Source organism: Malania oleifera, chromosome 3 (assembly GCF_029873635.1).
Source record: "Malania oleifera isolate guangnan ecotype guangnan chromosome 3, ASM2987363v1, whole genome shotgun sequence".
NCBI classification, from domain to species: Eukaryota; Viridiplantae; Streptophyta; class Magnoliopsida; order Santalales; family Ximeniaceae; genus Malania; species Malania oleifera.
The window spans coordinates 37,937,554-37,960,066 of NC_080419.1; the positions used below are offsets into that span (position 1 = coordinate 37,937,554).

The 22,513-nt window shown below is 33.8% G+C and overlaps 1 protein-coding gene across 1 annotated transcript in view; it reads right to left on the minus strand.

Annotated features, from left to right (window-relative positions):
* The window catches only part of LOC131150606 (pre-mRNA-processing factor 19), a 28,030-nt gene extending 8,797 nt beyond the window's left edge, over positions 1 to 19,233 (minus strand). The window contains exons 1-11 of the mRNA XM_058101431.1: positions 19,071 to 19,233; positions 18,873 to 18,958; positions 18,145 to 18,216; positions 17,960 to 18,022; positions 16,775 to 16,861; positions 15,178 to 15,325; positions 14,974 to 15,095; positions 14,603 to 14,719; positions 11,802 to 11,897; positions 11,631 to 11,690; positions 6,544 to 6,618 (exon numbers count right to left, since the gene is read on the minus strand). Of these exons, the coding sequence (XP_057957414.1) occupies positions 6,544 to 6,618; positions 11,631 to 11,690; positions 11,802 to 11,897; positions 14,603 to 14,719; positions 14,974 to 15,095; positions 15,178 to 15,325; positions 16,775 to 16,861; positions 17,960 to 18,022; positions 18,145 to 18,216; positions 18,873 to 18,958; positions 19,071 to 19,083 (939 nt within the window). The 5' untranslated portion in view covers positions 19,084 to 19,233. The remainder of the gene's footprint in view (positions 1 to 6,543; positions 6,619 to 11,630; positions 11,691 to 11,801; positions 11,898 to 14,602; positions 14,720 to 14,973; positions 15,096 to 15,177; positions 15,326 to 16,774; positions 16,862 to 17,959; positions 18,023 to 18,144; positions 18,217 to 18,872; positions 18,959 to 19,070) is intronic.
* Between the last annotated feature and the right edge of the window lie 3,280 nt (positions 19,234 to 22,513).

The following is a 22,513-nucleotide window of genomic DNA, read 5'->3' on the forward strand; positions in this document are numbered from 1 at the left end:
GTAGAGCATTACAGAATAGCACAAACATTGTTCAAACAACTCCTGCATAGGCAATTAAAAGGTGAAAATAGTGGATTAATATAATATGATGGACAACCTCACTCCACCAGGTAGTCAAATTTCCATTTATGTTTATTTCATTTTATTCATTTATTTATTTATTCATAAACAAAGAATTTTATTAGAGAGAAAGGAGTGTAGTACGGCAAGAAAAAAGAACAAAAAAATGGAGGACAAGATATCCACCTAAAACAGAAGAAAAGAAGCAAAATAAAATCTTCAGAACACAAAGATTACAAGAACAGCTCTACTCGACCAAAGCCACCCAGTCCTGCTGTAAATCTGCCAGAGGAAGACGACTAAAGAAGCCATGCGCTGAACTCCGCAATGATACAAGAAACACCACTCTAATCCAAAGCAAGTTAAGAGGAGTGTCCAAGTTCCTAAAAATTCTGGCATTTCTCTCTAACCAAATACACCAAAAGACAGCTATTATTGGACACTGCCAAAAACACTCTCCTTCCCCTTGCCAACCCCCTTGAAAGTCAAAGAGCAAACAGCCACCAAGGAGGAAGGGCAAACCCAATTCTCTCCAAAAATTCCAAACAATTTGTTCCACAGGGACCACAAGAGGTGACAATGCAAGAACAAATGAGAGCAAGTCTCTCCACCCTTAAGGGGTGTTTGGTAATTGGGAATAAACTATAGGAATCGGAATCTGAATCAGAAGGGTTGATTCTTATTCCTAGTGTTTGTTTTTCATTCTGATTCCCATTCCATGCAAGAATGGGATTCCCCCTTTTGCCTACTTTTTAATCTTTGACTCTTATTCCAAAATCAAATCATGATTCCTGAAAACACAATATTTATTACCCTATTCATTATAATGCATATACATACACGCATACATGTGCCCCTACATATTATAATATGACGTTTTATGTATATTATATATTATAATATATATTACATAAACTTAAAAAATAATATTAATATTTAAGATATCATTATTAATATTTAAAATATAATTATATATTTTAATATAAACATTAAGCCATCATTATTAATATTTTTTCCTATATATAATAATATTATAACATATAAAAATTAATAGAATAGTATTAAATGTTAAATTATTATGGTATACTTGTGGTATGATTATTGATTTATTGTATTATTATTCATAATCTTAAAAATAAGATAAGATAAAATAATTAGCATTCTCGTCAATTAAAAATATATAATAATAAATTTTAATAATGATATAGTATACAAAAAAATATAATACTATTGTATAATAAATATATGCAGGTTCGTATATATTATAATATAATATTGTATACAATATAATAAAATATATACTACATAACTTTTTAAAAAAAAATATTAATATAATACTATATAATATAGTATAATACATATTATATAATATTACAACACAAAAAATAATAGAATAGTTCTAAATTATAAAATACTATGATATAATTTTGGTATGATTTATTTATTATATTATTATATATAACCCTAAAATAAGAAAAAATATTAATTTTTAATATCAATATAAGAGATGAGGTTGGCTACATAAATTCTTTTTTGCCAATTTATGCTATTGGTAAGGATTCACATCACAGTGATCTGACAAGTTTTTTGTGTGCTGTCAACTACCCAACGCAACCCTCCTCCTTTACTCGGGCTTGAGACCGACTGTGTGTGAAAAGATTCTATATCAAGTGCATCACAAGCAAAGTTTAAGATAAAATAATAATAACACAAAAATATGATAAATTATAATATGCAAAGTAAAATCAAGTACATGATTATTAAAATGATTTTATTGTAAAAAATATTTATTATATAACTTATTAAAATAATATTATATATTTATAATATTATTATTTAAAATTAAATTAATTGAATAAAAATTTTATACTATGATGACATAATTGATAAACTAGACTCATTTGTAATTCATCTGTCCATATATACCAAACATTATGATACAATTTCAATTCTGATTTTGTGCCAAACCAAACATGAAAAAGGAATTTGACATTCAGTTTCTGATTATAGTGGATTCCAATTCTGATTCCGATTCCAACTGTGAGCCAATCGCTACCTTAAAGCAAAGGACACACATATCAAGTAAAAGAGCCTTGTAGGGTCTACGTTTTTGGAGCAAGTCATTGGTATTTGTTTCTTTAGCTTCCCAATGAAGGAGTAAAGGGCAAAAGGAGTAACATTAGGGGCATGAATCAAAAGAGAGAAGAAAGAATTACAAGGGGAAAAAACCAAGAAGTTTCTAAACCCCAAACTCTTTTGTCACTCCATGACTAGAACTAGAAAGAATGAATTGTTGGTCTTTCTCTCATTAAGGTTCCTTGCAAAATGAAAGTCCCAAGAATGCCCAAGCTCTTGCAAGTGGATGAAAGCAAAGATAGGAGAGTCACTAAGAAAAAATAAACAAAAGAGACAAGGACACACAAAAGCTAAACGCAACCCCCCAATCCAATAATCCTCCCGTCTCGCCATTGCCAACACTAAACAAAACATGAGGGGAAAATGAATGGTGAATTCGGGATACAAATTTACAAAGGACTCGAATACATAATGTTAAAACCCAATTTTAGCATCCCACTCGTTATGAAGTCCAAATTTACTACTAATAACTTTGTGCCAAAGAGAGAGGCTCTAAAGGGAAGCATTACAATTAAAGAGATGTTTTTTGACACCACGTCACCAAGACTCAAATCTCCCTCCCTTTTGGACCTACTTACAGTCATGCAACTAACAAGATGCTCTTTGTTGCGCTCACCTATTCCAAAGCCCAAGAAATCCCTCATCAATTTATCTTAGCTTATTAGCCACTCTCCAAAGAATTTTGAAAAGATATGGCTAATGCACGAGAATAGAAGACAGGGAACCATGAATAAGAGTGATGCAGCCCCAAAGAATGAGAAAAACCACCTTTCTACCCATCCAACCTTCTGGCTCTCTCGAAAATTAGATCCCAAAAAGAACCCGCAATAGGCTTGCCACTGGAGGAAAGACCTAAATAGGGGATAGGCAACTCAGAACGCTACAACCAACTAACCAAAGGACTTGGGTTAGTTCTAAGACCCACAATGCCACTTCCAAAGAAGTCAATACTAAGACGAGGCACTTTTTTAAACAGTAAGATCGTTAACAAATTGGAAAACCTACCCATATCCTCCAAAAGAAAAAGAATAGTGTCATCAATTAATTGCAAATGCAATATGCTTAATTTCTCATGGCCCACCTTAAATCCTTCCATCAAGGCTCTATCAACCCCTCTACTAATCATTCTGCTCAAAGCACGGGCCATGTTTGTGAAAAGGAAAAGGGAGGGAGGATATCCCTGTCTAAGATCCCTAGAGGCTCTGAACCATGGTTTAGCCTTCCTATTCACTAGAACAAACAAGGCCATACACAAGAGGCAACCCCTAATCCATTTCCTCCATCCATCTCCAAAACCTCTTCTATCCAACACACTATCCAAGAATACTCAACTTATACAATCATAGGCTCTTTTAGAATCCAATTTCAAAACCAAGAGAAAAATTTGCATACCAAGGGGTATCCCCATGGCACCTAAGTTTTTCCAAAACCAAACCCCTTTTCCATCTTCTGATGGTATCTTCAACAAATTCATTAACCTATCAAAGCAGAGCAACAATACTCTCTGTCACCAATGAATGCACTTTGACTATGGGAAAGGCTATCCACCAAAACACTGTCCAATCTCCTGAATAACACTTTACCCAGGATTGTATACGCATTGCTCCCCTGGCCTAAAATCTGACTCCAGTAGCAATGTCTTTTTTGGAAACCAAGTAAATATAGGTGGAACCATTGCTCCTATCCACACTCTCATTATGAAAAAAATCGCAAAATACTTCAAGAAAATCATCCTTCAAAACAATCCATCCATCTTGAAAGAAGGCCAAAGTGATCCCATCGAGCCCAGGAGCCCTCCTCCCAATGCCCAAATTGAACACATCCATTCCTATCTATTCCTCATTAAATAGCCTCTCAGTCCACTTTGCTTTCTCAGAGGGAAAGGGTATCCATCCAACCATTCAATTATCATCCTATGTAGTAACCTGACCCAAAAATAAATAAATAAATAATAAAGAGATATTTTGGAGAAGATATATTGAAAGGAGATATTTTGAGATATTTATATATAAATATCATGGAGAAGATATTTATTTTGATTACTTAAAAGGCTAAGTTAGGTTTTATTTTATACACTCTCATTCTCTCTCTCTCTCTCTAGAACTTGAACCAACCCCCTCTCTCTAGGATTTCGCTCCGTCTGTTGCCAAAATCCACGATCCGTCGTTACCACGTGGATCAGGAGGAGAATCTCTACGTTTATCGTGGAATGGATCTTTGTTTGTGGAATTTCGGGATTTTCCCTAAAATCGAAGGGTCAGAATTCGGTTTCAGTTCAGTAGATTGGTAGTATAAGAAATTATATTGAAGTATTGTTCTTCGGTTTTTAGGTTTTGGGGACCCCGAGTCATTGTTTTGGATCGATTCGTTCGTGTTTCAATTTCCGGTTTAAGGTAAGAGGATTTGTTTATATTAGTTTATTTTGAAAAGTAAACCAGTAAAATTGTAGTCTATACTATTATGTACATTATGATTGTTCGTTTGCAAAATCCTTTCGAATAAAAGTGTCGGTTTAATTATTTTTACAGTTTTGATAAATTTAGGGATTTTTGCATATGATCTCCAAAAGTTTTAAAAACTTACCTAGTTGCTTTAAACTACTAGTAAGAGATGCTTGAACCCTCATTTTTCATTTAAATGACTTTTTGAACAGATTACTCCTTAAAGCAGTTTTTGACGAAATGAACGAGATATATGCTGTTAAATGGACTTATAATGCATTGTATATACAGTTATGAACTATAGGAACTAAGGTTCCATTATATTATCTGAAACTGTGGAAAACAGGTGCCGGTTAAATACCAAGTTTTATATGTGAAAAGGGGAAAACCGAGAGTACATGTGCCGGTTGATACCTCAGTTTGAAAGAAAGAAAGAATGCTTGTTTAGTTCATTAATGAGATTGTGAAATACTGGAAATGTACAGGCTATTATGTTTTCATTGTAAATTGTATATATGATAAATGGGACCACAGCTTGTTACTAAAGGAATTGAAAGATACTTCAGATTAAAGGAGTTGAAAGATACTCCAGTTTCTAAAAGCGCGGTTCCGTTGCTAGTAAAGTACAGTGCAACCACACATGTGAATCGGTGTGGGTACAAAGATAGTCGACTTGCAGGAGTATTGGGACCACTGGTGAAATAATGGACCAAGTGGGGTTGTCGGATTATATAATAGATGTTTGACAGTGCCTGCACGAACAAGGCATGTCAAAGTTATCAGTGCACAACCCATGTCACGGGGTAAATAGGCATATTATGACATTTCAAAACTGGTCGTTGTTCTAAATATTCATATACATGATTTAAAAACTAAAATGGGCAAGGTCACAGTGTTGAGTACCGAGTGGACGGATCGTACAGTGTATGGGCATGTACCCTACCCTAACCTCAGAAACTCTCGCTTGTAACGATGCTGAATTATATTTGTATATCTCCTATGGTGCAATAATATGAATGTGAAATTGTGCAACTATTTTAACTGGAATAAACTCATGTAATCACATACTGTTATAATATCTTCCAACTTGCTGAGAAGTGTCTCACACCAATCTTACAACATTTGTTTCTGGTCCTTCAGGGCATTGATCCTAGTCTTCTAGCGAGACTTTGGAGCTTAGAATCTGATTGATAGAAGTAAGTTTTTGTACTAGTACTGGGTTGTTAGCCTGGTTAGTTTCTTTTGGGGATGTAATACAGTTTATATTTTAAGTATGGATCCTATGCATTAAAGATAAAGTTAGAACTCTAGTGTATGTCTAATAGAATCCCTATGAATATTTATGTTTTTACGCAACATTTGAATTACAGTTATGTATGAGATACACCCGTATGTCCCTGTTTAGAGTGGGTTGTTTATGTATGTTTATCAGGTACAAGTATTCTGTATGTGTGGTAGCAATCTGGGACCGTATAAAGGGTCGGGTCGTTACACCCTACCTCCAAACATATTTACGTTTCTGTTTTCATAAAAATAAAATTAAAAAATCAAAAATGGTTGACATATTTATATTTACAAATTTACAAAAACAAAACTAATGAAAAATGGAAATGTTTGGAAATAAAAACATGAAACTGACAACATGACCAAACAGATCCTGTAGGTGCATTCAGAACATCAACCAGTTTTCTATTTTTTGTTTCATGAAAAACAGAAACACATTTTTGTCTTGTTTCCAATTATAAAACGAATCCAAGTGTCACAGACAAAAATTCAGTGGAAAATAGAAGGAAACCACTTTTTCTGCTTCAAAATTTATCGATTCGACGTAGATACAAAAAATATATACACGTATTGTCAACAAAAAACAGTTTTTACCAAATAACAAGGGTTAAGTCAAAATTACCTCAGCAGTATGATCCTTCAAAATGTGCCTACAATCATAGTTCCCATTTTCAGACCCTTGCCACACACGAACCGTCTGCAGACCATTACAAAACAAATTGTCTATTAGGTGAAAGGAAAGAAGAAACAAACTCAAAAAATGAAAAATAGATATTTCAATTCCCAGCGATACATAATTGAAAATTGAAGCCACAACCTGATAAAACAAGTACAAATATGTGAAAGTAAAAATGGAATTTATTGCATAATAAAGATTGCACAGATTTGAAGCTAAACAGTTGACAACAAAATTTCTGACAGTGGGAAACCGTAGAAGAGCTTGAGTTAAAACTTTAATTCAAAAAAATCAGGAAGAAAATAAAAAAAAAAATGTATACCTCTCCGCAAGCCAACTAACCTGTCCTCGTAGGAGAACAAAAATCTATACTGAGACCCAAAGGAACTCAACCAATGGCTAAAGAAAAATATTTTTTTGATAACCAAAGAATTATATTAGAGAAAGGAAAGAATACACAAAATTCTTCCGCTACCCAAAAACAGCAAAACAAAAATTGAAAAAAAAAAACAAAAAATAATTACAAGACAACTATAATGAAGCAAAGCAATCCAATCCTGCTATAATTAATCAGATCTTACATATATTCATGTCAAAGAAAGCCATTTGCGAAAGATCACCACGATGCAAGAAACACCACTACGCTCCAAAGCAGATTAAAAAAAGCAGTCATGCCCTAAGAAATTCTGGCATTTGTTTCCATCCTAATACACCAAATGATAGCCATAAACCAAGCACCAGCCAAAAGCTCCTCTTCTTCCCCTTCCCAAACCCCCTCAACATAAGATTGCAAAAAGCCTCCAAAAACGAGGGGCACGCCCAATTCTCACCAAAAATGCATAACAAATTACTCCAAATAACTCATGTGAAGGGCAATGTAAGTAAAATATGAAGGAGTCTCCCCACTCTAAAAGCAAAGGACTTGCACATGAGGCAACAGGGTCTTATTACGTCTTCGTTTCAGGAGCAAGTCATTAGCATTAATTTTTCTCAAGGATTGCATTCCACGTACGTAAAGGCCTTTATCTTTGAAGGAGCTTTAGACTTTTATCTTTGAATAAACTTTAGCTTCCAAATGAGAGAGTCAAAGGCAACAGGAATAGAATTGATATCATGAATCAAAGAAGAGAAGTCAAACTTGCCAGAGTATTCCCCAAAAGAATTTAACAAACTCTTTTACTACTGTCCAACTAGAAATGAAAAGAATCAAAAGAATCAAGCATATTAATCAAAAGGGTAATTTTTCAGACTCTCTCTCTCACTAGGTTCACCACAAAATGAAAATCCCAAGGATGCCCCACCCCCTTGCAAGGAGAGGAAAGCAAAAATGGAGGTTTCATGACGAGTAGATAAGTGAAAAAACACAAGGAAACACATGAGCCAGGGTAGCCTCCCCAATCCAATGATCCTCAATAAAAAAGGATTCTCTCCATGACCAACTATATAGCAAATATTAGGGAAAAAAGTACAATAAATTCAAGACTAAAATTTCCAAGGACTAAAGTAATATTAGCCACAGCTTTAGCATCCCACCCATTTTGTAGAAGTCACAAATTTACTACAAATTACCATGTGTCAAAGAAAATGAGGTTCTAAGGGACTTGCAATAACCACTTTGCCATCAAGAAAATATTTCCAGACACCAAATTACCTAGACCTAAATATCCCTCCCATTTAGACCTACTCATACTTGCCCACTCCCTACAAGATGATGTCTATCTCACTCATCTACTCCTGCCAAAAGAAATCTCTCATCAATTTCTCTTATCTTCGAGCAACTCTTACAAGAATTTTAAAAAGAAGTAATTCAAGGGAATAGGAGAAAGACAAACATGGATAAAGTAATACAATACCATAGAGTAAGAAAGCTCCTTTCCCCACATCCAACCTCCCAACAACTCTCAAAAACTAGGTCCCAAAAAGAATGGTCTGTAGAATTACCACCTAAGGAGAAATCCTAAATAAGTGATAGGCTCAATCAGTACACCACAAAATGCTCACCAAGCAAAAGAACACCAATCAATCACTATACCCACAATGCCACTCTTAGAGAAGTTTATCCTTTAACTCCAACACTTTTTCAAACATCTACAAAAATGGTTAACATATTGGAGAAATTGACCATATCCTTTGAAATAAAAAGAATGGTGTCATCAACAAAATATAAATGCGACATGGACAAATTCTCATGACCCACTTTACTCCCTTCCACCAAAACCTTTATCACCGCCAAAACCTTTATCGTCCCCTCCATGAACCATTCTAGTCAAAACATCTACTGCAATGGTAAAAAGAAGAGGGCATATTAGGGATCTTTCCATCTAAGACCTCAAGAATATATTTAATGTTAATTTATAATTAAATCAAGCTTAATCAAGTCTTGTGAGATCATTGAGCCTGTGTCGAGTTTCAAGTTTACCATTTTTTAGTCAAGTTCAATTATCCCAATGTATCGACTCAACTCAACTCGAATATAGCCCTACAGACCACCACATTATGAAAAAAATATAACTCAAAAAAGATCTTCCTTCAAAAAATCCTAACAGCCCTTAAAAAAGTCATCGTAAAACCTGTGGCCCAAGAGCCTCCTCTCTGTCCATTTCAAACACTTCTCCTCTAATCTTCTTGTCCTTAAAAGGCCTCTCTAACCACTCTGCTCTCTACCAAAACAGGTACATCAGTCCAACCCCTCAATCATAGCCCTTCTCTAATCCTCCTCCCACAACACATCACTATAAAAATCAGTAACTATACGGCCCATACCTGCAGAGCAATCAGGATTCCTAGAACCACAGCCCTATGATCCTCTTAACTCTTCCGTAAAATCTTCTCTTGCCACTAGCCACCCGGTGGTCTCTCATTACAATCCCCAATTCCCCATGCTCAACACAAAAGAATCACAGAAAATTTAAAGACCCATTTAGATGTGGAAAACATTTTCCATTTCCATTTCAAATTTTCCACAGAATCATAAAAACTTTAGCTTATCTTTTAGTTTTTCAGGATTAGTATTAAAAAGGTAGAAAATAAAGCGTGTTTACTTTTGTGAAACAGTTTTTCATTTTTATTTCTACATTTCAAAACATTACAGAACCAGCAACTTGTTTTTCAATTTTCCAAAAATTATATATAGTATATAGGATCATGGATTTTGGGATTTGGATTAGAGTGGGTTTGGCTCAATACAATTATATACTATATTTAGTCATAATTCACAAAAAAAATCCAAATCCATGACATCCAAATTTTATGCTCCCAAACACAGACTATGAAAATTAGATATCTAGAAAACAATAAAAAGATGTTTCCAACTTCTATACAAATTTAGAAAATTCGAAAACAAGGTAGCATTTTTGTAATTATTTGAAAAATTAGATATGACAAAAAAAAACTACTTCCACAGACAAGTAGTGCCAAAACTTTTTATTGATTTCCGTTCTCTGCATACAAATGTTGCAAAAAAAGAAAAATTAGTTAATTATTTTGTAAATTTTTAGTGAACTAAAATTGAAAATGAAAACTGTTTTCCACAGCTAAATGATCCTTAAATATTCACATACACTCATGATTAAACGCTCATGATAAACTGTCACACAATAAGACAGAATAAACTTTATGAAATAAATTAATTATGTATCATGAGATCAATAATGAGCTGAAACAATGCAGCTCTTCTTCAAAAAATCATACAAAGACTATACAACTTTAACTTCAAGTCACCTCGTCATATATGCATGTTTGAACTAATATTATGCAAATTTCCCATTCTAAAACTACTCCATTCCCTCCACGCAAAAAGTACAACCTACTTCTTTTCAGCAAGAAACTGCTTGAGCAAATTTCAACTGCATATAACACTGGACATCCATGTCCCCAAAAAACCCCATCAGTCAGCAACTAATTTCCAAATCAAACATGAGTGAAAAATTCTTTCTTCATCATTCTTTTTTCAACCTAATACAAAACAAGCTTTTTCACCGATGCTCCCCCTACTCATTTCGTTAGACCATCAAAAGGAATGATTCCCTTTTCACATCTTTAAGGGAAGCCTATCATAAGCCTTCACTCTCAGACGGCAATCTCAACAGCAATATTTGAGTCTATAGCCATCCACATTTAACCAGTGATACAGCAAAAAACAAGCCTTTCTTGTTATCTGCCCTCAAATATTTTGCTGAATTGGCATTAGGGGATACTAGAGCTCTTAAATTATTATTTTTTTCGGTTCACCTTTCTATTAAGAGCCTGTTAGCACCAGCTATTCATGCCCATAAGTGATCTTAGACATCAGAATTGGGCATTGATATAAAGTCTAAACCATTCCAAAGTCAAGCAGCAAGGTCACATAAAGTAATATCTTCTTTTAAAACAGCTCTAATGACACCATGATCAATAAGATTAGCCTGCAACCATCAGTTCACTGCCATGTCCAAATTTATATGATTGTACTGCTCTCATGGACCACTAACAACATGTCAACATCTAAGTTTTTTGCACCATACATCCTTCAGTGCAGCAGGAGCCTGGTGGACATGTCAAAGTTATCTGTCATTCAAGTTTTTCAAGCACATCAGCAGTTCAGAAAGCTGAACTTACAAATTTTTAATTTTATTATATTTCCTTATATTGTAATCTCTTCCCACCTACAAGTCTATTACATTCCAGATTAGATATTCAGTAAAAGTATTGACCTGCTGCATTTGATCAAGCATCAGCAACCCTACTTTTTAAGAGTATGTGCTCTGCATCAGTGAAATCAATCAAACAGCTACCAGATTCTTGTAGTGAATAATACAATACAACTATTCTTTTTACTCACCAAGATAAGTTTTTTTAAGGGTGTGTGTGTGTGTGTGTTTTGGGGGGGAGGGGGGCAGGGGGGTCAAGCATTTCCAAGTTTTAAGAAGAAATTAGTAACATTTAAATATATATATATATATATATATATATATATATAAGCAGTGTAGAAGGAGCAGAAACCACAAAATTCCCAACCTTGAAATTAGAAGCCAATAACACATTTTACAACTTACCTTATCTGCAGACCCGGTTACAACTAAATCAGCCTGAGCAACAAATTTGACACTTGTAACCTACTCAAAAAAAGGGGGGTAGAGAGAGAGAGAGAAAGAGAGCAAATGATCAGCCAAATTATTTTCATATGGAAACAAACACCAGAAATTAAACCAAATCAAGCAGAGCACCTTTTTTGAGTGACCACTGAGTGTAGATAAAATCTGCCCTGATTGTTGATCCAAGACTACAGCATTTGTATCAACACCTCCAGTTGCAATAACATCCTAATGAGTCAGTAACAAGCAATGTTTTAGACAGGTATAAAGGAGCCAAATTTAGTAAATATTAACAGACTTTATCTTATTGAGTATTGTTAAAATTCTTGTTTTCGCTGCTGCTCTGCAGGGGGGGGGTGGGGGCTGAGGAGATGAGGGATGGCTGTTTCCACATGCTTTGCCACATAACTAGAAAATAAAAATTGCTCAAATGCAACAGAAAGTTAATTTGAAACTCAAATCATACTGCAATTATCTACTGCAGCCAGGATATCCCCAACACTACAAGAAAGATACTAAAGTAAGGGGAGATCTAATCAAAGTTTTACAGTAGCCCATTGTGAAGAATTCACCACCATAACATGACATGCTTGCATTAAAACATCTGAGAAGGCTTGAAAGCTCCATATTCATAGAATAATAATGAAATTATTTCCTATTTTCAAAGAATGAAAACAGAAGGATATTTCTAGCTTTTCAGAAAGAACCTAATGTCTATTAATATACATGAGGATCACATGTCGCATGCACGGGCACTGAGTTGTTTGGAAGAATTGGAACCCCAAGGAATCATCAAGTATGTTTTCTTTAGCAATTTTGAAGACAAGTCCTCAAGCAACACTTGTTGGAACCAAGTTGAATTAAGGTTCACATAGATTAAATATGGATATTTCTCATCAACATCAAGATGACCCAAGGCTCAGCTCAGCCCGTTTGATAAAAGATACAAGCCTTTTGGCATGCAGGTTGGGGCTCACGCTATTGGAAAGCATATTCACAGAGCAAAAGGTATCTATAAGATCACACCAACTCATGTTTTTATGGTGATGCATAGATGAGAAAAGTCAAAACTGTTTTTTTCTCAAGTTATCTGTCAATGCAAAAATGAGAAAACTTAATCATTACTTAGACTTCTGCAACATGTTAAAACTTTAAATGCAAACTATGTAATAGAGACTGATTAGGAAAAAATTGGAAAACCCTTAATAATTCTGTTTACAGTCAGTGTTTTAAAAAATGTTCCCGGCACCCCGAAGGGGGGTGCGCTTGAGGCAAGGCGCAAGTTAAAAACCTCAAGGCAAGATTCCCAAAAGACATGTCCATTCCAGTTCAAGGAATGTGCCTTTTGGTGAAAGGCGTGTATGTTAAATATATTTCCTCCAAGAAAATACGCATTTCAGGATCAGTGCTATCACTGTTTCTTTTTTCAAGTTTATAAAACATTTAGGATTTAAGGGGTCCATGATCCCTTATAGACCCTTCTTTAAACCTGACCTCATGGCTTCCATTGAGTTTCAGCTCCTTCGACGGCTTTGTGATTCTGATATTTCTTGATCAAGAGCTCGTTCTTCATGCAACATAAGTTGCCCGAAGGTCTTCAATTTTCTGTTGGGTTGTTGGATGCAATTGACTCGAATGTGGAGAGAAAATCATGATTGAAAGCTGGTTCTTCAGAAGGAATAATTCATACGGATGTCTTCAATTTTCCAATCACCGGTTTATAGGAGATAATCAACCAGACAGGAGAGAAAATCCCAAGCGAGATGCGGAGAAATTTTGAGGAAGATGAGCTCTAGATTAGTATGTCTTCTTGTTTCATTTTGACTGTGAGTGAAGGCAACTGACCAACTGGTGTTATGTGAGAATATAAGGCTCTTTACAGTCCCTCAATAGAAGGGCACATGGCTGTAGTATTGCAGTCTATGCATAGGCAAATGAAGATAGCTTGATTTATATGAGTTTGGAATTTTTGTTTCTAAATTTGTCTTTACTTTTGAAATTCATACAACAATATTTATAGAAATAAGTATCATATTGCTTATGGTTTAATTTAGTTTTATATTTCTTAAACAAAATTTAAATTCTAAGGCTTGTGCCTTAATGACTCATCTCATCAGGGGTAAAATTCGCTTACACTGGTTCAGAATAAAGACCTCTTAGGACTAGAAGTGCATATTATATCATGCTGTGGCAGATTTTCTAGGTCATATGCACACATCAATTTTCAACAATAACATCAACAGTCATGTATCCATCAATACATTCCCATAAGATGTATTGTAACAAAACTTTATCAGCATTCTTGTGTGTGGCAAATTCATTTGCTTCATAAACATTAGGGTTTCAAAGTTTCCCAAATATTTCAATAATGCCTAAATTATTCCCATATCCTTATTTATTAAAAAATTCTCAAATTATTGACTAAATTTACAAGTATTCAAAAAATTGACAGAAAAGCACCATATCCTCCATAAATATAAGATGGATGATTTCCCCATTCGCATACTCATTCCCATATCCCGAAAATTCCAAATGTAACTAATTGAACTCTAAAGACATTAAGTTCCAATCTCCATATTCCAAATTCGTCCTCTACATTTGAAAGTTTTGATGTATCAATTAATATAACAATCTAGAATCACCTCATTAGTACATGTTTTTTTATGCCAACACCTCATTAGTACAAGTTAAGATATGGCAACAACATACCAATCCAAAAGGACACAATTCACTGGTAATTGATTTGTATGCCAAACATTCTAAAGAAGGAGGTCCCCAAACAAAGGTCTAATTGAGCAATCTAAACCTAAGTCAGTCTATGATCCAAAACCTCTTAAGACATGCAGCAAGTCGACAATGAAAAGAATCAACATGCATATAAACAGTAAATACAATGATGCAAGAACATTGTGTTAACTGTGTGTGATCCATACCTTGGAATTATGAATATCAATAGATACAATGCCTGGCTTGCTAGTCTTGTGAAGGGGGTGACTTGAAAGCTGGGTATATCTCTCTACAGCATCAACAGGGGCCAATGTCGGAGAAATCTGGGCAAAAATGCAACGACATAATAAAATAAGATAATCTCAATTTAAAATTAACCACTGCCAAAAACTGTAAAAGAGCATACAAGCGAATAGAAGATATGAAGTCCGTCAATAATTTTTTCATTAGAAAATTTTCAAAGCAGCAATTAAGTAAAAATATACAAATGTTTTAAGACGAGAATTAAGACTTATAATTTCTCAATAAATGCTGGACCAAAGCAGATCAGGTACTTATACATCATCTAAAACAGTACCTGCCGCTTTTTCCGCTGCTGTGAAAGAGCCGCATTACAGTCTGTAAGCTCTGCAATGATGCTAGCAGAAATTCCAGGACGTATTTTCTTCCCACCAGGACCCAAATCCTCATCATCAGCAGCTGTAATGTCAAGAACTCAAATGAGACATTCCCCAAGATAAAATAAAATAAAAATAAAACTAGAAGCATGCAAAGCAAGAACCTCTTTTCCCATTGCTAAGAGCAGAAGCATTTACTGTAGTCACTGTCAACGCTGACATAGGTACCTGCCTTTCTAACTGTGCCAATAGTAATCTTGCTTCATCTCTTTCTTTTTTTAGTCTTGCAATTACACGACAAGCAGCATCATGCTGACCACATTCGACAGATTGTACAAGCAAAATCCATCGGTCAAATCAGCCAACTAACATGATAGTTTTAAAGTTCTGATCTAAAATTATTTTGCAAAAATAGATTTAATGATTTTACTTTTAGGTTTATAAGGGGGTTCAAAAATAAAGGAAATAACTGAAAATGCAAAACAAACAGAAAATATGAAACTGCATGAACATGAAAAAAAGTAGAAACAGGACAAAAATAAAAAATAAAAAAGAATAAAAGTGTACAGCGTCTGAAAAACTAATAGTCCCCATCATTTCCTCTCAACATTCCTCAATGCTTCACCATGGCAACAGGTTTTTCTATTAAAGCACTAGAGCAGCCAATATGAAAAAACAGTGCATGCTCAAGACAAAATTAAAATAAAACTGAGGAAAAAATTTTAAGCAACATATCAATAAAAAAAAATAAGTTCAAGATATTAAGCATAGTAGCTTCATGAGAAAAGAAGCTTCCACAACTAAGTTACACTAGTATATCAAAGATTTTGGGTGCATGAAAATAACTCCATTTCCTGTTGCTATTCTCAGCTTTTTGGGAAACAGAAAAATGAACACAATTGACAAAGTTTGTTTTACTTCTTTGGGTAACAGTCCAAAATTGTAAAAATTTTGGAATTCAAAAAATAATAATAATAATCCTTAACAAGTGTTTACAAAATACTTCATAGTAAACTCAACTTTAAGGGCAAAGTCCCCCACACAAATAGCAAGTTTAACATTGCCACTAAAGGGATGTTGTCACTTGTCAATGCTGGCTGCTTAACTCCCCAGTGGTGAGCTGCCGCCTGCAGCAACATCACCACTGCCAAACCATTGCGAACCCATATGCAGAAAAAGGTGAAACAGAAATTAAGAACAGAAACATTCCCAAATGACAAAACACTTAAAAATTTAAAAAAAAAAATTTAAAAACACCAAAAACCCACCCTTTTCAGGGGAAAATAAAAGAAAAATAGATTAAAAAAGAACTCTATAAAATCTCAGACAGTTGATCATCTTCAATTCCATAAAAAATGGCATCAACATAGGAGATGAAGAGAGAATCGTATTAGTAAAAGACAAATGTCGGTTCACAATCCCACTGATAAAATCATCTATTGACAATTAGATGAAGGCACCACTGAGATGATTTGCTATCAAAATATAGCAAACTCAGAGCCAAAATTATCGCATTAACTCTTTTAGAATAAAGTGGAAACTAACTTATAGGATCACTCTCCTTATGAAATAATAATACAGAGCAATATCAAATAAAAATAGATAGTGCAAATATAATAAAGACCAACTAACAGGATTTATCCAGTTCAACATAAACAATAGAATGTATATTATACATGCTCTAGTGAGGAAACAACATTAATTGAACATACTTAAATCAAGATACAAACTTCACTAGATGTGTAAGCAAGCTAACGTTACCTGGTATAAAGCATGACTTAACTCTTGCCTTGCTGTATGTAATTGTTGCTCAAGTGCAAAATTGGATAGCATCAATCCATCCCATTCCTATATTTAAAAAAAAAAAAAAATTCAAAAGGTGAATGAACTAAATAAAACATTAAACATAAAAAAAAAAAATGCAACTAGCGCATTAATTAAACAAATTACAGGACTATAATGACATTAATATACTGTTATACTGATCATAAATTTGCAAGGAACACATATGCGTCAGCAGAAAGACATACTGATCATGGAGGCAAAAAAAAAGTGGTTCACACTAACTTGTGAAGTCTCGAAATATAAACAAGTACATTTGTTGGAGCTACAAGAAGAACTAGAAAAAGATAAGGTAAGGCACAAGACACTACATGCAGTGGGCACTGAAGGCATAGACCCAGTAATGCCCCCATTCAAAAGAGTGGGTTGATCATCCTAGACTAACTTGGAACAAGGTAGTCAGGAATAATTTCAAAGAACTTCCATTTTATGAGGACATTGCCCTAGATCAGCAATTCAACATGGCAATAAATTACTCATATAACCAACATTGCTCAATGGTATTAGACTTAGTCACTTCTACTGCTACTTTTTATTACAGTACAAATACTACCACAGTACCAACAAAGATACTAATTATAATTTATAACAAACTTTATCCATAGATTACCGATAGAATAGATTATAATGTCAACAAGAAAACAAAGATGACAATGAAAATCAAGGCATTAACTTGGCCCACTTCCCACACCACATATTCAACTAGTGGAGAGCCTCCTCACAGCCTAGAGGATAAGGGCATATTTCTAACACCAAGGCCAAGGGCTCAAAAGCTCACATGACAATTGCGACGTTCGCTAGGGTAGAAAGCACCAAAGTGCCAAAAATATATATCCTTATCAAATCACAACTTTTTCAACCGAATAGAGTTTTTTAATCATACTAAAATTTTGTTACTGTAATTATGGCCATTAACAATTGGTGCGTTGCCAGCAAAATGATGACATGATAAAACATACAGGGCTATTGTAAACAAAGGAAACACAAGGTAACAAAAAAGAGGATAGGAAAAAAAAAAGTTCATGGCTCTGCAGCATACCAAACTCTTTAATGCAGCTAAACACAAAAATTCCATTATCAAAGTTATAGATAAGAGAGACATACAATCTGGAACATTCCAAGCATCCCAGGGATGCTCGCAGCCTGCACCGGTCTGGGCTTCACTACCTGCATAACAAGCCAATTAAATTTTAAGCAATAACAACAAATAACCACAAAATTGAAAGAAAAAAAAAAAGTAGAGTTAAGAATGAAGTGATATAAAACATAAGCATCAATCCCTATCATACCTTGCCAGTTTTGATTGGAACAATGTCATCCATTGCAAGCGGCTCCCCAGTAATGGGGCATTTTCCATAATCCTATTTTTAAGAAAAATAAACAAATATGCATTCTTAAATCAAACAAAGAATCAACATCAAGGCCCTAAATCACACCAAATATAATATAAAAATGAGCAATATACACAATTACCAATCAAAAAAAGACCAGAGACAATACTAAGTTTGAGAAATGCTGGCAACAATCACTTTCACAGCCACCTAGCACCACATGCCAGAGAAATTTGCACACTGTACCTCTTTATACAGGCTCATCCTTTCCCCAGCGACCAGTCTAGAGCTCAACGCCCAGTTCTCAGAGTTGAAAAATTGCCAGTTAAAGGATGATTGGTGTTTGTTGGTGCTGAGTCATGTTGGGCAACAGTTCAGAACAACTGTAGCCAGCATTTCACTCCCTTGTTTGGTTGGAAAAGACCCCAAAAAAACGATAAGGAAAGAAACTTTAAAATTTGAAATCTCAAGGTTCATGCGGCGTTATTGAAAAACCCAAGTCAAACATGCCCAATATTTGTACGAGGCTCTGTAGAATAGAGTTTGCTTATTTTCAGAGTTGAAATGTAGAACATCCGAGGTCTAGAATCTTGAACTTGTTTATTTTCCTAGGTTTTCTCAGTAATGAAACGCTGTGTAGTGGAAAGGAGAAGAAAAACCCTAGAGCGAGGAGTAAAGGAACATACGGATATGTGTCGCTCAATCAAACGCTTCTCGTAGAGCAGCCCTGACTTCTTTGAAACCACGGGCTCTTCCGGCACATCGCCGGATACTGCAGTAACAAAGAAGACGAGAAAATGAGGGATCAAGAAACAATAATAGACAAGACAAAACGTGCAGCGAGAGAGAGAGAGAGAGAGAGAGAGAGAGAGAGAGAGACTTACTGGAACAGTTCATGGTGGCGGAGAGCTAGGGTTTCTGCGCGAGATTCAGCTGCTCGCGGTCAAGAGGAAAGTGAAAACGAAAGATGATTGGTGAAATAAAGAACCAGCCGAGAGAATGGGGGATTCAATTCAGTGGAGATGCTTTCAGGATTTCGACCGAACCGACCCGGCGGTCTGAACCCCGCTATCTTAATTAAAATATTTGCTTCTATTTTTAAATCAAATACGTTATAAAAAATAAGAATAGATTAAAAATATTATAATAAAAATAAAAAATTATTATAATTATTTTGCTTAACTGTTATACTTTTGAAATTTAAAAATTTTATGAGACATAACAATTGAAAAATAATAAAAATATTTTGTAATTATCTTTATTAATTTTTGAAATTTATGTATTTTTTATTTTAATTATATTTAAATCTATATGATCATTTTATTTTTATTTTAATTTAAAAGTACATAAAATTGATGATTTAATTTAATCTAAATGTTAAAATTTTTGGCAATAGGTTGCCAAAATAACTAAAAATCATACATTTTTATTTTTATATAAAATAACTGAATATCGACAATAGAAATAGAAAAAAAGCAACATAAATAAATGCATTTTCATAGTTTATTTCTTTATTGTGTAAAATAAAAAATAAAAAACAAAAAACAAATTATATGCCTTGGTGAGGCAATGTTGAACAAAAGAGAAGACATCCCTTATATAGAAAGGCGTTGAGAGCTTTGAATAATTGAGGCTGCAACGTGTCAAAATTATGATGGAGAATTTTTGCTTTAAAAATTTGGATTGGAGTGTCAGGTGCTTTTCATAAAAGAAAGAGTCTTTTTTACGGATGCATCGGCACCACAAACTTTGGCTTTCTTTTGATAAAGATGAAACTTCTTTTGATGAGTTGTAAATACTTTTGTCGACCACTTGAAAGCTTTAATAAGTTACTTTTTCTTTGACAAAAACTTTACTTCTCTTGAATGAGATGTTTTAGCAGGAATCTCTTATTCTTCCTCCTTTTGCATAAAGTCGTACCAATTGCCAATGCCAAAATAATTAAGATTGACATCTTCTGGGGAACTTGGAGACCTGTAGATAGAATGGTCTGATGATTCTGAATTCAATTAAGCAATTATTTTGAGCATTTTAGCCTTAAAGGTTTTGGACTTTGATTTCTTTGAAGAATATGATTATAAAGTTTCGTCTTCCAAAATTGTCTTATTGTTTGAAAAAATCTCCCTCGCTTTGTCTTTTGAACTTGATTCTAGATAATCTTGAAAAATAGGCAAACTTTGACCAGACTTTGCTTTCAGGAATAGTGAACTTGTCCCACCAACGAACTCTAAAAATTTTTCATAATGTTCTTAAATGAAATTGTCTTCTTGCTTGAAAAAATCTTCTTCGCTTTGTCTTTTGAACTTGATGCTGGACAATCTTAAAAAACAGGCAAACTTTGACTAGAGCTTTGAGCAAGCCAAGCCCTTACTTCGCCTTCAGGGATGGTGAACTTGTCGCACCAACGAACTCTAAAAATTCTTCATAATGTTCTTGAATGACATAAGGAACTGATCTCGGGAGGAACTATGCAATAGTCTCAGCAAAAAATTCAAGTTAACATGAAATGAGAGCAAAAAAGTAGTAATTTTGAAGATCAATCTGAGAATGCTTGAGGAACATGAAATTTTTTTTTTTAAAGAATTCATCATTTCGAATGGCCTGAGAGAAAATACTTTCTTCTAGGCCGAATAACTGGATAAAAAACAAAAAACAACGATGATACCAACAAGCCCTTAGGTTTACATCCCAAAATATTTATTTTTGAAAATAAAATGATATACTAAAATAATTTAATAAATTACGAAAAAATGAGGTGTATTTTTGTCATGCAATAAATGATAATGTAAGTTTTTTTCCAAATCTGCAACATGGAATATGTAACTAAAAAATATTTCTAGTTTTCACCATAAAAGGTTTTATTTTTATATTAATTTCATTTTGAATAAAATACAAGTTTAGATCAATGATTTATTTGTTAAATTATTAATCTCTATACAAATTTTATTGCATTTTCATCTTATTACATTGCTTTCCTAACAATATAAATTTTAGGAGTTAAATGTAACCAAGTCGATATATTTAGTTTTTTTTTTGCATACTATTTTTTATTAATGCAAAGAAGGAATAAAATAAACACACACACACACACACACACACACACACACACATATATATATATATATATATATATATAAAAGTATTTAAGAAATTATTCTCCAAAAAATAGTGATGATGATGAGGGGTCTCACCACGTGTTGATATATTAATCTAGTTCTCATAGCATAAATAGGAAATTTTTTAGGTGTGGAGGATGAGATGGGATTGTAATGTTAGTCCTCATTAGGTTTAGGAGTAGATTTATTTCAAAAGTAGTACCCTAAATACATAAGGAGATTGAAAGAAGTTAGCCATAGAAATCATAAAAGAGAGGAAGGAAGAATGATAGAGAGATGAATGGACTAACATGAGAGTGAGAGAGAGAGAGAAGTTAAGGATGGAGAGAAATAGAGGGAGAGAGGGGGGAATTAAAAAAGAACATTATGACTATAAAGCACCGGGCTAGTTTGATTGTTGTACTGAAGGTCTTCTTATAATAACAATTACACATATTTATTTATATCCATTTAAGGTCAAGCATGTATTAATTTTACCATTACAACTATAAGTTCAAAATATTAAATGTCTGATAAAGTTTGAACATTTTTAAATATTAATCCTAAATACAAAATTGGTCATTACAATTGACAAAATCATCATATCATGCTTATTTGTCTTAATAGCTAATGACTAAGCGGCCTCCAAATTGACTAGGCAACCTCTATCATTTGATGATTATGCAACTTTTACTTTCAGGGTTGTCACTTATAACTTTCTAGACAATTGCGTGATAAATGATTCACCTAGTTTGGGTTGTCACGTTCCTCGCCTATGTGACTTTTCTTGTAATGGGTTGTCACGTGCCTCGCCTATGCGACTTTTCATGTAATTCTTCAAACATTTGTTTTAGTCACGTCATTATCACTGTATTCTAGAAGGTACAAAAAAGTGCATAAACAATATCCCCATGACCACTACGTTACTTATTTTTAAATTAATACTCACAATTTGGTAAAGAATCATTACCAACACTAAGTTTTGGCCGATTACAAACTTGTATGCCCTTTGACCATGAAATATTTTTATTTCACTATCTTCTTAAGTTGAAAAATTATACCGTCAATATTTAGAACCAAAAAAAAATCCAAAAAATTAAATTCAAAATACTAACATAATTCATATTTCAAAATTTTATTTTAACAGGTCAACATTTAAACCTAAAAAAAATTAATACAATGCATATGATGATATTATAAATACTAAATAAAATGTATGTCTCTAAATAAGT